This window comes from Habropoda laboriosa, unplaced genomic scaffold, assembly GCF_001263275.1.
Source record: "Habropoda laboriosa isolate 0110345459 unplaced genomic scaffold, ASM126327v1 scaffold1036, whole genome shotgun sequence".
NCBI classification, from domain to species: Eukaryota; Metazoa; Arthropoda; class Insecta; order Hymenoptera; family Apidae; genus Habropoda; species Habropoda laboriosa.
In genome coordinates, this window is record NW_017101105.1 from 108233 (window position 1) to 122088 (window position 13856).

At 32.2% G+C, this 13856-nt stretch overlaps 4 protein-coding genes across 4 annotated transcripts; 2 read left to right on the top strand and 2 right to left on the bottom strand.

Annotated features, from left to right (window-relative positions):
* Positions 1-841: 841 nt before the first annotated feature.
* Positions 842-1836, top strand: LOC108578030 (transcription factor MafK). Its single transcript, XM_017941277.1, has 2 exons — positions 842-1145; positions 1471-1836. The coding sequence occupies exons 1-2, from the start codon at positions 1113-1115 to the stop codon at positions 1834-1836; spliced, it is 399 nt and encodes a 132-aa protein (XP_017796766.1). The 5' UTR covers positions 842-1112.
* A 398-nt stretch (positions 1837-2234) lies between these two features.
* Positions 2235-3457, bottom strand: LOC108578031 (tRNA (cytosine(38)-C(5))-methyltransferase). The gene is made up of 2 exons (XM_017941278.1): positions 3391-3457; positions 2235-3250 (listed from the first exon to the last, which is right to left on the bottom strand). The coding sequence occupies exons 1-2, from the start codon at positions 3443-3445 to the stop codon at positions 2235-2237; spliced, it is 1071 nt and encodes a 356-aa protein (XP_017796767.1). The 5' UTR covers positions 3446-3457.
* A 306-nt stretch (positions 3458-3763) lies between these two features.
* On the top strand, positions 3764-8306 carry LOC108578028 (protein CLEC16A). The gene is made up of 16 exons (XM_017941274.1): positions 3764-3783; positions 3954-4129; positions 4191-4319; positions 4404-4537; positions 4618-4775; positions 5032-5261; positions 5332-5524; positions 5591-5909; positions 5968-6146; positions 6221-6335; positions 6409-6563; positions 6641-6802; positions 6906-7050; positions 7129-7432; positions 7507-7637; positions 7712-8306. Exons 2-16 carry the CDS (start codon positions 4056-4058, stop codon positions 8161-8163), a joined length of 2880 nt encoding a protein of 959 aa, XP_017796763.1. The 5' UTR covers positions 3764-3783; positions 3954-4055; the 3' UTR covers positions 8164-8306.
* A 628-nt stretch (positions 8307-8934) lies between these two features.
* Positions 8935-12518, bottom strand: LOC108578029 (hepatocyte growth factor-regulated tyrosine kinase substrate). The gene is made up of 11 exons (XM_017941276.1): positions 12365-12518; positions 12211-12295; positions 11844-11919; positions 11569-11757; positions 11211-11485; positions 11061-11136; positions 10817-10993; positions 10402-10757; positions 10013-10326; positions 9655-9950; positions 8935-9549 (listed from the first exon to the last, which is right to left on the bottom strand). Exons 1-11 carry the CDS (start codon positions 12399-12401, stop codon positions 8935-8937), a joined length of 2496 nt encoding a protein of 831 aa, XP_017796765.1. The 5' UTR covers positions 12402-12518.
* Positions 12519-13856: the final 1338 nt, after the last annotated feature.

Genomic DNA, 13856 nt, shown 5'->3' on the forward strand with positions numbered 1-13856 from the left:
AAGACAAAACACAACAAACGTCATATCGACAAACTGTATTCGAACGAGGGAACGCCATTTTTGTAACTGAAACACCGGAAGTACTACGCGAATATTTATATTGCGTTTAATATTTTTCTACGTTATATAAAATGGGAAAATAAAATTACACAAGGCAATGTAAAATTAAATTAAATCAAATGAAAAATAAAAATAATTTCAACAGTCGATGCAAATTTCAACGAAAGTTTTTTTAAATGTTTTTCAACTACCAACTTTTAATATTTACGAAATACGTATATAAATATGAAAATTGTATTTATTTATTATTCTACACGATTTTTAATTTGCATTGTATCGTTAAAATACAGATGAGATACATTATGAAATAAAGGCAGACGCGATAGTACCTTAAATTAAGTTTCAATATTCTGAGGGGATGTGCGCAGTTTAATATTTAATTTTTAAAATTTATGAAAACGGGGGTTTTACGAGAATACCCTTTCTTATAATTCAGATTTTTTTTTAACTGGAACAAGGGCGAATAAACCAGCTTAAAAAGTGGGTAGGATTATATTGACGGGCTCACACAAATGAGTCGATCAATTAAAAGGTTAGGTCACAACGAGACGAACACCTCCTCAATGCTCATCTGCTACTCGTAAAACCCCATCTATGAGTATTTCGTAATTTTATTTATGCTGTATATATTCATGCCATTATAAACGAGAAACACTTCAATTCAGTAACCACCTATTGAGAAATACTTCAACTAAAATATACATGCATCCAATTTATCATAGTACGCCATCTATGGAGTTTAAGAGATTGACAATTACAAAATTTTATTATTTCAAAATTATGTAACCGTAAAAATTTCCATTGATATTATAAAGAAAGAAACAAATTTATATACGTTTTGAATAAATTCGTGATATAATTGTTACAATGTTATAACAATAAATTATTCGAAGAAGAAATCCATGTTTTTAGAAAGACATCTATTACAATTCGAATGACGAACTGACCTGCATGAGACTGAACGATGACCCAGCAAATTTTTCTTCAAGACGTGAAAGCCAAAACTTTGGTGGTTACTTGACGTTGGAATTTGAGAAATTCTGTTGGAAAAAATGTCCATGGAAGGAAAACGATCTATAAAAATGGTATTTTTTTTCCTCTCCTTAACACGAATCTCTCGTCTGTCACTGCATTCTGTTTTCAAACTTCGCTAACATGACGTATGAGGCAGCGACTTGTCAATTGTAATTCACTTCAAAAAACATAGTACAGTTTTTCAAGCTTATATGAAGATTGTTATAATTATTTAAAGATTTATAATTTCCTAAACAATTTATAGCATTAAAAAATATCTCGGAAAACAGAAAATAAATGCTTTTCACATTTGCATGTTATATAATTTTAAATACATATGTACCTTATTCTGGAATAAAATTAACATAAAACGCATTCTAGTCTGCTTTTGTGCAGGATCCATTGTCACCTGGCCCTTGTCTGGATATTAGTGATGATGAACTAGTAAGTATATCAGTTAGAGATTTGAACAGGCAGTTGAAACTACGTGGATTATCAAGAGAAGAAATAGTACGTATGAAACAGCGTAGACGTACATTAAAAAACAGAGGATATGCAGCCAGTTGTCGTATTAAGAGAATTGAACAAAAGGATGAATTAGAATCAGAAAAAACACAAGAATATCGTGACATGGAAGCTATGCAAGAGGACAATAACCGTATGAGAGAAGAAATAGAGTCTTGGCACTCTAAATATCAAGCACTAAAAAAGTTTGCACTAGGAAAAAAGATTCACATTCCACCTGAGCTAGAAACAATATAAAATATGTAATATATCAAAGTTGCATATTGAAAAGCAATCAAATTATTGGATTTTAAATAATTCTATATCAGAATTACACAATATAAAGAAATTTGAATGATTAGCACTTACAAGTGTTAAGAATGCAAAGAAATTTCTGATGTGTGATACCTAGAACAATGGTTACAAGCAAATTACAAAGACTATGTAGCTATTACATTTGCAATCATCTAAACATATATGAATAATTTGTATTTGTATTAAAGATATTTTGTTGTATGATGTTCATTTTTCCTCATAAGTGTTTTTACTATGATATATGACATCATACAAATACTAAAAATTTATTATTTCATTTTGGAGCATAAAAAAATACACTTTATTAAAAGGATATATAAAATATATTTTTGCAAATAAGGTCATGTAATTTTTTTTTCAGTATATAATAAAAATATCAATCTGCTAACTACGTGTACATTAATTGAATTTCCCAGTAGTCTGTACTTCTGTTTACATGTCACATGTTCTGGAAATGTAAACTCTTCTGGAAAACACATTAACCTGCACACTTCTTTAGGTGTAAAGTATCTTAGCTTCAGTTTTTCCAGAATGTCTGATACTTTTAACGATTGCTTGTCATATTTACTTGCTTCTAAAAATGCTTCTTTAATAACCTCTTCTGAATATGGACAATATACAGAGCCAGTACCCTCTATATAATGGCCATAAGCTTTTGTGAAACAACAAGAACCATCACTTTGTGATGTTCTTATATCTAACAACCAAGCTCTCTTTTGTAACAACTTTCTGGGAATTAGGTATTGTGACCCTTCAACATTTTCTAAAATAGTGTGTAACATATAGCAGCTTTTATTTCTTTTAGAAATAATCTTTTCTGCTAATAACTTATGTCTATTTTTTGGTAGAGCTCTTAAAACAGTTTCTGGGAGATTAAAATTTAATATACTATCATCAAAACAAAATTCAAGATCTTTTCTTTTAGCTAATAGGTAGTATCTGTACCTACTATTTGGAATACCGAATTGACAAGGGCTTAGAATTAATTCTTTATAATTAAACCCACAATCACCAATACATTTTAATATTGCATTTCTCATCTCGGACTTTTCAAATCCTTTTACATTTTCAAGCAATATATATTTTAATGTTTTTATTTGAGGAATTAACGAAAGAGCATGAAGTAGTGACAAAGACCTGTTATCTAATACATCTTTCTGAAGTCCTACCCTTGTGAAAGGTTGACATGGAGGACTCATTAATATAGCATCTATATTTAAGTCATTTATCTCGTCTGCAGACAGGGCTTGAATATTACGATTCATAAGTAACACATTTGGGAAATTATGCCTGTATACACTGTTTGCAATGGTATTTATATCAACTGCTGCAACAATGTCGCCTTTAATACCACTTTCTGAAAGCAGAAATTTTTTTACAGTTATTTTATATTTTATTTAAAATGTAATAACATTTTTCATATCTAATTCACATTAAGAAGTAGAGGTTAGGTTTTTCTAAACAATATAAACAGTGAATAATGGTGTGATATTTCACCTTGAAGTGCATAATGCATTCCGCCAATACCGCTATACAATTCCAACACTTTCATAATTAATCCATATAAGATTGTTTTCAATATAAACATCTAACACTATCTTATTTTTGGTTAACAAATTAATCTACGGTGAAATCGTGTTGAGAAATGCTTCCTTTATTTGTTCTCTTACATTAACGTAACTTACGCGAAACTTAACGATTCAATAAAGCAACAAAAAGATACTAAACTAACCTAACGTATAGTTCTGTAGTATGTTCAGTAATGGAGGGTAGGCTTGGTTTTGCGTCGTGCAAAATTCTACGTACGTAGTCAACGCTACTTCGAAAATTTATACGTGACGCAATTGGAAAAATGTATAAAAAGTGTCAATACATTTTTTTAAAAATACGGTGATTAACAATTAAAGTAGAAATAAAAATGAATCATGTAAAACTAAGAAATCTAACCTGAACAATAATGTGTTAAATTTTATGGCGATTCTGACAATCGTTCTAACGTTTATAAAGATTTTAATAAGCATCGAATAATATAAATATTTCTTATGATTTCAATAACGTAGACAAATGCGGGTAATATTTATTTAATAAAGGAGGAAACAAAACACAGAAGGAACATGAATTTAACGCAAGGCACCACCCAAATGCGATTGTACTACTAAAAAATGTTTCGAAGTCGAAGTTGGTTTGGAGGAGGGCTTTGGAAGCCCAAAAATCCGCATTCGTTAGAGCATCTTAAGTACGTATATATACCTGATAAATTTGTATCTATCTAAAACATTTTCTACTATTACACACAGGTACTTATACAATGTTCTGTCAAAAAATCAAACTGTGTCTGAAAATAATAGAGGTTTATTGGTAGAAACACTTCGTTCTATAGCTGAAATTTTAATATGGGGTGACCAAAATGATAGCAGTGTATTTGAGTAAGCATCAATGCAATAATTAGTTTCTGAAAGATATACACTTTTGTTGTTATTCAAATAGTAACTATTTATATTGTTTATTAGTTTCTTTTTGGAGAAAAACATGCTTTCATTTTTTCTACGTATAATGAAACAAAAATGTGGAAGCTATGTATGTGTTCAATTATTGCAGACCTTAAATATATTGTTTGAAAATATACGCAATGAAACATCTTTATGTAAGTTTATTGCCAAACTCATCAGTGTAATTTTAACTGACCACTTTTGGCTAAGTTCCAATTGAAAAATTTGTTTTTAGATTACTTACTTAGTAATAATCATGTAAACAGTATAATAGTGCACAAATTTGACTTCAGCGATGAAGAGGTGATGGCATACTACATCAGTTTTTTAAAGACTTTAAGCTTGAAGTTAAATGCACATACCATACATTTCTTTTATAATGAGGTAAACGAGGTACACGTGATAATCCTCTGTGTCTATTTTTTCACTTTTGCTAATCTCATGCTCATTAATTTTAATAGCAGCTACCTAATATAAATTTTTTCAATTTAATATGTTTATTATAACATAATATTTAAGTATATGTTTAATCTATTCATAGTGTGCTTCTTATTGTGATCATTATTTAATTTTCATTGTCATCATCATTACCTAAATTCTGCACTAAGCACATAAAAAAGGATATGTTTTAATTTAATTTTTTTATTAGCACACCAATGATTTTCCATTGTATACGGAGGCAATTAAATTTTTTAATCACTCTGAAGGAATGGTTCGTATAGCAGTGCGAACTTTAACTTTAAATGTATATCGAGTAGAAGATGCCTCTATGCTAGCATTTATAAGAGACCGCACTGCTGCACCCTATTTCAGCAATCTTGTATGGTTTATTGGTAATCACATTATAGAGCTTGACACTTGTGTTAGAAATGATGCTGAGTAAGTGATTTTAAAATATAATTTAAGTAATTATATTAGGAAGAAACTTCATGATATACATATGTTTCAGTCATCAAAGCCAAAACAGATTATCAGATTTAGTAGCAGAACACTTAGATCATTTACATTATTTAAATGACATTCTTTGTTTAAATATATCTGACTTGAATAAAGTGTTATCAGAGCACCTGCTTCACAAATTATTAGTTCCATTGTATGTTTACTCACTTATGAGACACAAAAACCTGCTGTGCCAAAATCAGGTATGTTACCAGTTAATAAATTTACAATAGTTTGGTATAGCACTAATTTAAGTTTTTGGTTAACAGGAAGAAAGGAAATATGTGAGCATTGTTGTAGCCCTATTTTTACTTTCCCAAGTATTCCTAATAGTCCCTCATGGTCCTCTTGTACATACATTAGCAGCAGTAATACTGTTGTCAGATTTAGAAACAATACAAACAGGTGCAAGTAAAGTACTTGAAATGTACGGTGATATTTCATCAAATAAACCAATTGCTTTTTCACCACCAAAAGAAAGTTTAGAAAAGTCTCTTGAAAATTTAAGTGAATCCTTAACAGTATCAGATGAACTTTGTGAAGAAGAAAGTACTTTGGAAGAAAAAAAGGATAATACTGAGGATGGAGGTAAAGAAGTATCAGAGATAAATAATCCTACTACATCATTTAATACTGCTCTAGCAAGAGATGCATCTGTACATATACCAGAACAATCCCTTAACACCACAAACACAGAAAAATGTAACTGAATCATTACCAAATAAGCCATTCTTAGAAACTATCCTAAATTCTTTATTTTGCACAGAAAATGATTATGCTACGTTATTCGCGTTATGTTTATTGTATGCCTTAGTTAACAATCAGGTAAGTAAAGTGCTTTGAGAAAATTATATCAAAATAAGATTTCATACTTTTGTTCCAATAAACTATTTTTTAAGGGCATCGATAGCAAAACGTTGGAACCGATTTTATGCAGTTCACAAAAATCAAGTTTTTATAACGAAATTTTAATAGATAGACTAATTCATATTATAACGTTAAGTTGTCAAACAAGTAAGTCGTTTTCCAGATTTTCTTTACTTTTTCAAATAATGTATTACGTTTCTACGAAAAATATTTTTATCAGATGCTAGAGTGAGACTTGTTACATTGGAATTGGCAATTAAATTATTAGTACAATTAGTAATATCAGAAGGACAAATTATGTTAAAAGATTCACATGTGGCAGCGATCGAAGCGGCCAAAGAGCAGAGTACATCCTTACTAAAGAATTTTTATAAGGTCTGTTATTGAAACTTAATCTTTTCCTAAGCTTGAATACTCTTGTAAAAAAATTTATTTCTTTATCTTATTTTTAGAGTGAAGACATATTCCTAGATATGTTTGAGGATGAATATAGCGAAATTCAAAAACGACCCTTGAATGTTGAGTGGTTAATGATGGATAGTAATGTTTTATTACCACCGACGGGAACCCCAATGACGGGTATCGAATTTACTAAAAGACTACCATGTGGAGAAGTAAATACATTCAAGATCAAATTTTTGATTTTATGCTGTGTATTGTTAATGTAATGTAATTTGTTAAACTTACTAATAGAAAACAAAATTGATGATTTCACAGGTTGAAAGAGCACGGCGAGCAATAAGGGTATTTTTTTTAATAAGAGATCTATCATTGAGTCTAAATATGGAGACAGAAACACAGTTGCCACTAACAAATCCAGCCAACTGTATTCAAGTCAACAATGTTCTTGATCTAAGTAAAACTTATTTTATTTTAGCACATTTCAAAATGGTCATTCGAGTATTCAAAGATACCTAATTTTTATCGTGATTTCATATAGATAATAGCGATTTAATCGCATGTACGGTTGTGTGGAAAGATGGTCAAAAAATTCGCCGTTTTTTAGTCATCGATGTTGTACAGTTAATTCTTGTTGAACCTGATACTAGCAAGCTAGGTTGGGGAGTAGCAAAATTGGTGGGCTTTTTGCAGGATATCGAAGTAGCGGGTGATAAAGATGATTCTAGATGCCTGCACCTAACAATTTATAAACCATTAAGTAGTAGCACCGGCAATCGTGTTCCACTGTTATCAACAAAATTCATTTTCGATGATCATATTAGATGTATGGCCGCGAAACAAAGGTAAATTTACATAATGTGTTGATTAATACTTATTATTGTGTCTCACTTTTTGGTAAATTTGTTTTTGATCAAAGGCTAACAAAAGGAAGGATAAAAGCACGACAAAAGAAAATGAATCAAATTGCAAGACTACTGGACATTCCCACAAGTATACCACACTCTGCGACACCACCGAATTATGCACTCCGGGGTTTTCGTCGTGAACGTCAGATATATTATGAAACTGAATCGATCTGATGAAACTTATAAGAACTAAATAATAATTGGATATAATTTCAGGTGTAGGACGTGGCCAAAGACCAAAAGATCAACAGCCGCGTCCAATGTTTACGGTAAACAAAGTTCCTGGATTTGCGGCACAAATGCGCAGAGAAAGCATTGCTAGACCCACTGCCGGTCTTTCATCGTCAACTCCAAAACGTGGAGATAATATACCAAACGAAAAAGGTCACGAAAATAGTTTACGGTCCCGTGATAGTTCACCGAAGATGCCAAGGCCACGAAGTGAAGAAATTCCTTTAGAAGACATGCGACTTCGAAAAGCATCATTAACTTCTAACGGACTTAGCATATCACACATATGTCAAGAAACGAAAGATGGTCAAATTTCTGCTTGTTCAACTAATGGCGAATCGTCAGCTGTGATTAGAAAACATTCTGAAGAAACGTCGTTTACCTGCCCACAAGAAGTGAAACCACCACGTAGAAAAGGTCAAGTGGAAACAGTATGATTCTGAAGACAGATTTCTAAAAAAAAGTAGGTTAAATGAAAAATTTTCTAGATAGCTTAGAGAAAACAAAGTGAATGAAAGAGTGAAAATGTAAATTTGGAATTAAGAAAAGAAACATTTCATTGATGGAATAAAGGGTTTTATTACAGAAAGCACTTTCTGAATAATGACTTGAAAAATCCCATGTTTCATAATATTTTCCTTTAATAGGGGAAGACAACATTTTAAAATTAATTTTGTAAAAAAAAAAAACGAGATCTTATATACACAGTAAAAGGTTGGATATAAATGGGACTATTTCTCTTAAGTTCCTTTTATGCTATGTAACATATAAATATTTGTATATACAGTTTATCTAGATACATATACATGAAATTTATGTTTTTGCAATTTTGAATATTATAAATAACCTTTCACTAGATATATTTCACAAATATGTAACAAAGTCTTGTATTTAATTTGTGTATATATATTGTTGTTGGAAATTTCTATAACATAAAATAAACACCAACAATGAACTAACCACTTTCTTTTAATATACCATAAAACATTACTGCCTGTTCGAGAGTTACACAGCCTAAATAAATATTTAAAAACTGCTAATATAAGAGTTTAAAAAGTATATTTCTGTCAATTCCATAAAGAACATACAAAATTTTATTGGTAAAATTAAAACACTCAATGCCAATTCGAAATTAAAATAAGTATGTAAAATGATTACCTTAAATGCACTTCTTATTATGAATTAATCTTTATGCACATAGAACTCGTTCAATCAAAAGAAATCAGCTCTGCTGTTTCCGGTTTCGAATCCTCTTTTATTTGTTTAATTTCATTTGACGCGGGTGGCATAGGAGTTGGTTGTTGAAACTGTAGTTGTCCTTGAGATACTGGGGCCTGAGCAATACCCTGCATTGGTGGTACACCAGGTCCAGGAGGACCCTGCATTACTGGATTCTGTGTTAGAATCGGTCCAGTCGTAGTTCCTGGAGGTACTTGAATAGTGCTAGATCCCTGAGACGAAATAGGTGTGTTTGAAACATGAGGTTGCATCTGAGGTCCTTGAGGACCCGGCATCGAAGATGGTTGTGGTCCCATTTGCTGTGGTATGCCAATGATTTGTCCTCGAGGGCCGTGTGTTCCAGGTCCAGGCATTTGCGCAGGTGAAGGACCCATATGACCTTGTGGCACCTGAGGTATACCCATTTGATTTAGTGGTCCTGGCTGTGTGATTTGGGGAGGAGCACCTTGTGGTTGTGGTGGTATATGCGTTGGCGTCGGCTGTGGTTGTGGCATATGATTTGGCGGACCTTGTGGAGGTGGCGGTCCCATCTGAGGTCCACCTGCCTGCTGAAGTTGCGGTATAGGATTTGTAATTTGAGACATCTTCAAAAGAAACGTACAAAACGATTAAGTAAAATAATAAAAAATATTTTAGAAGTATTGAAAAAAACGAAACATATATAGAAAGGAATTCTTTAATTTACTAACCATTCCTGGTCCGGAAACGGAAACTCGACCCATTGCTTCTTGTCCTTGAACAATTGGGTCAGCTGGTTGTTGCTCTTGATTAGGCATTGGCCCCATTACATGAGGCGGCATAGAATTCATAGGTGGCATATTATAACCCTGCATAGGATATTGTTTCATAGGAGGTTGTCCATACATATATCCTTGATTTGTTGGCGACATAGGATTGTAGTTAGCTCCTGGTGTTTGATAGTGAACATGACGAACTGGTGAACCTTGAGATGTTCCCATAAAACCAGAAACCGCTTGATAACCACCTAAAACACATATAATAAAAGGAAAACTATTGCACGATTGTCCGTTATTTGTTTGAACATACCCATTATATATTGTTGCTTTTGTTGTTCTTGTCTCATTTGCATTTCTCTTTCTTGCTCCTGTATCTTTTGCAAAGCAAGCTGACGTTGGTACTGCAAGTATTCTTGTTTCTTTTTCCTCATAATTGCCAACTTCTGAGCCATCAATAGTTGCCTTTGTCTTTCGGCTTCTTCTGCTTGTCTTCGTAATTTTTCTCTATGTTCCTCTCGCAGAGCGTCTAACGCAGCTCTAGCATCCTTCATTTGCGTTAATTTATCCTGGAGGCCTTCATAATATACCCTACTATCATCTTGTTCTTGAATATACCTCAATAATCTACAACAATTAATTATTATACATCGTACATTTTCTATCGTCTTATACAAATTAAAAATATCTTCTAAAACAAACCTTGAATGCATAGCAGTAATATTTAAAAATAAAGTTTGCACAGAACTATCATTAGCAATTGATCTACCCCTAGATGAATTGCTTTTCATTCTGTTAACAAAAATTTCAACTTGAGAACGTAAAGCATTAACAAATTCTTCCATTTGATTGTCAACTTCTCCGTTTTGTTGTTTTGCAACGATAACTTTTTGCGGCATTGGACTGCTTATATTAGGAGCAGAAGGACTAGTAACATCTGCTCTGGAACCATGTTCTTCGATTGCAGACTGTCTCTGTTCCCAATATTTGCGATTCAAGTACTTTGCGAGCTCGGGATCAACCTCTTCCTCTTCTTGCAATTTTGATGGACTAGGGCCCTAGAAAGTAAAAAAATTCCTACATATTCTAATAAAATTTTCTGTTTTTAAAAACTAACAGGTGATGGTGGTGGAGAATATGTTGTTCTGGGCACTGTGCTAGTGTTTGATTTCAAAGCACTAGTCGTGCGTTTTTTTTCCTTTTCTTTTTGTTCTGCTTCACTTTGACTTAAAGCTAGGGCAAGATTAAGTTCCTCCTCTTCTTGTAGTTCTGCAGCTGATTTTCTGGGAGGAACCTGGTAAAGCATAATATTATATTTTCTGGTACTTTTTAATTCATAATATTTCTATAAAGTTACATACCTGTTGTTGTTGAGCTAAAGAACTCTTGAGATATTCAGCAGGTAAATCTGCTTCTTTAATTTGAGTGGTGGATGGTCTACAGAAATAAGTAAAAAAAATATGAAACAGGGACAAAATGAAAATATAAAACAATAATAAATTAGTGCTTACTTATTAATTTGTTCATAGCATGCTTCACAAACTCTGACTTCTTTTTCAATTCCAAATTTAGGCAGAGTGGATGCCTTATTTGAACACTGAGCACAAAATACTTGACCACATGCTCTACAATGATGTTTCCTCTGCATCATTGAAAATGACACCCTACACCGATGGCATACATCACCATCTGCCCATGCTGGAGCAGTATCAGCAATAAACATTGCATCACTTTCTTTTAAAACAGGAAATTTATATCCTTCAGCTTTCATAATGTTAAGTGTATCCTAATATACACATATTTTATTAATATTAGTATTTTGTATAAGTCACTATAAAGTACATTTATAAACACATTTAATAAACATACTTGTACTGCTCTATAATTAAGACTGTTTCTAAATGCATGTGCCCAAGCTTGAATCAATTCTAATGTCTTAAGTTTAACGTTTTCGTGTGTTGTTGTCTTTACCAGTTCTTTAAGCAACTCCATATACTGTTTAGTACCAACTTCATCATGTATTAGTGTACCACAATTTTTAACACAAGATTCTAGTACCTATAACAAAATAGTATTTCTGAAATCCAGACAATAATATTGATAACCTAATATTTATTGAAACATCTAGCCTTATTTTTCCTCACCAATAAAGCATACAATGCCACATGTGGGTTAGGACTCGTCATTTTCTTCTTTATGGCTGCAAGTGCTGCTTTAGGTCTATACACATGTACAAAATGTGGAATATACTTTTATCAACTCACTACTTGCTAATAAGAGATTAATAACATATTGCTGATATATTATATTATGACTCATTTTGCAGCAATAATGGAAAGATTTAAAAAAACGAACAAATAAGAGCTAAAATAGTATTATGCCTTATGAAACGTAAGGAATACGTAGAAAGTGACTCGATATATATATATATTGAAACCAAAATGTCATTGTCTTATAATGATCAAGAAACAATAAGGTTAGTTTCAGGTTAAACGATAATTATGCACTTACTGCACATCTCCCTGACGTATTAAGTCGCAAATTTGGAGAATTGCAACCCAGTCAGGCTCGAGGTGTAAATGACTCGTTGCTTTATCTAAAAGGAATTTAAATACAATTTAATAGTCGGACATTTTGTTCACTTGGCATAGTAAGGGAAACCTACCTAATAACTTGTCAAAAGTAAGCGAATTACGAAACATTTTGCTGTATCAAGAATAATTTTTTATTTATAATTTTTCTTGAGTGTTTGAACTTTGACAAAAACTTTCGTACAGTTGATAATTAACGCAATTTGACAACCACCTACTTCTTCTTCGCGGCACTGCTGTTCTACTGTCTGTAATATAGCAAAGCCTGAGTCACGTCACACGCACACAAACGCAGATTACAATCGACCAACACAATCGACTGGTACGAGAACGAGATAATCGATTTTACTTATTAAATTTTTTACTTTAAATACGAACCGTATCAAATCGAATATTGTTTTAATCGAAAACCGTACCAAATCGAATATCTTTTACAACAAAAGCATTATTTATTTCATTCTAAATTACATAAAATAAAGACAATAGATCTTTATTTCCTTTCGCGTCGTCTACAAAATATGATGGGATGTGTACGAGGTGGGAGTTCGTTATTTATTAATATCAGTTTGCAAAGAGAAATCCAATATAAACACACTCGATACTTATACACATTCAACGACTACACTAACGATACTTCACAACCATTCTAAATCGTGGGAAACTTGTTAAATGCAGCACCTTTGTAAAAAGAAAAGAAAATACCTCAACACCGTTATCTTTTCGCAATCGTAAAATTGAGAGAAGGAATGAAAGACAACGCGATAGTGTTTTTATATAAAGAAAGCAGAGATTGGAATCGTTAAGACGTAATTATATACAAGATTATCTTTCCAAGGTTACTGCTTTGAACTGTATACAAAATCTGTTGCTGAGAGTTGTAAATTCTCTTTTAAATGAAAACATCGAGCACCGTTAAATTCAGTCGGATAAATTCAAAATAATTGGCGCCAAAACTTTCTAGTAACATTTTTCTTTCTTTTTTTCTGTATTTAAACAAACACTATGCCCATCATTTTTGTCTAACCGATCGTTCCTGTTTCGTAGTTGTCAAATTTAGAAGAAAATTTTATAAAAACACAAACACACAGTCGCAAAGAATAGTTGACTCGATACATACACAACATAAATTACTGAATACAGTCGAATATTGCATACAAGTCCCGCAACCAAAACCCCCCAACATTCACGATATAATATATATAATAGTTTTCCAACGATTTAACGATTTCACAGAGGAAAATCGTAGGAAAATGTCAATTATATTCGTCGATAACTATTAGGAAATAGCTCCTACATATAAATCCATATAGACTAATTCAATTAGCCTTTAAATCGTGACAAGATGGCTGCCGAAGATCCAAGTGTTATTCTGGCGGGATCTTCCGCAGCCATGTTGCTTTACAAATTTACATATAATATTCTAACAGTTGAAGATTACTTCCTACGAATATAACTAATAAGAAACAAGATCAGAAATAGTCCTGAGAGTTTACACTGTCCATTCTACATCGCCTAAAAGTCTTTTACCGGGGATAAAAGAAAATGGTGGATCGTTTTACGAACGAT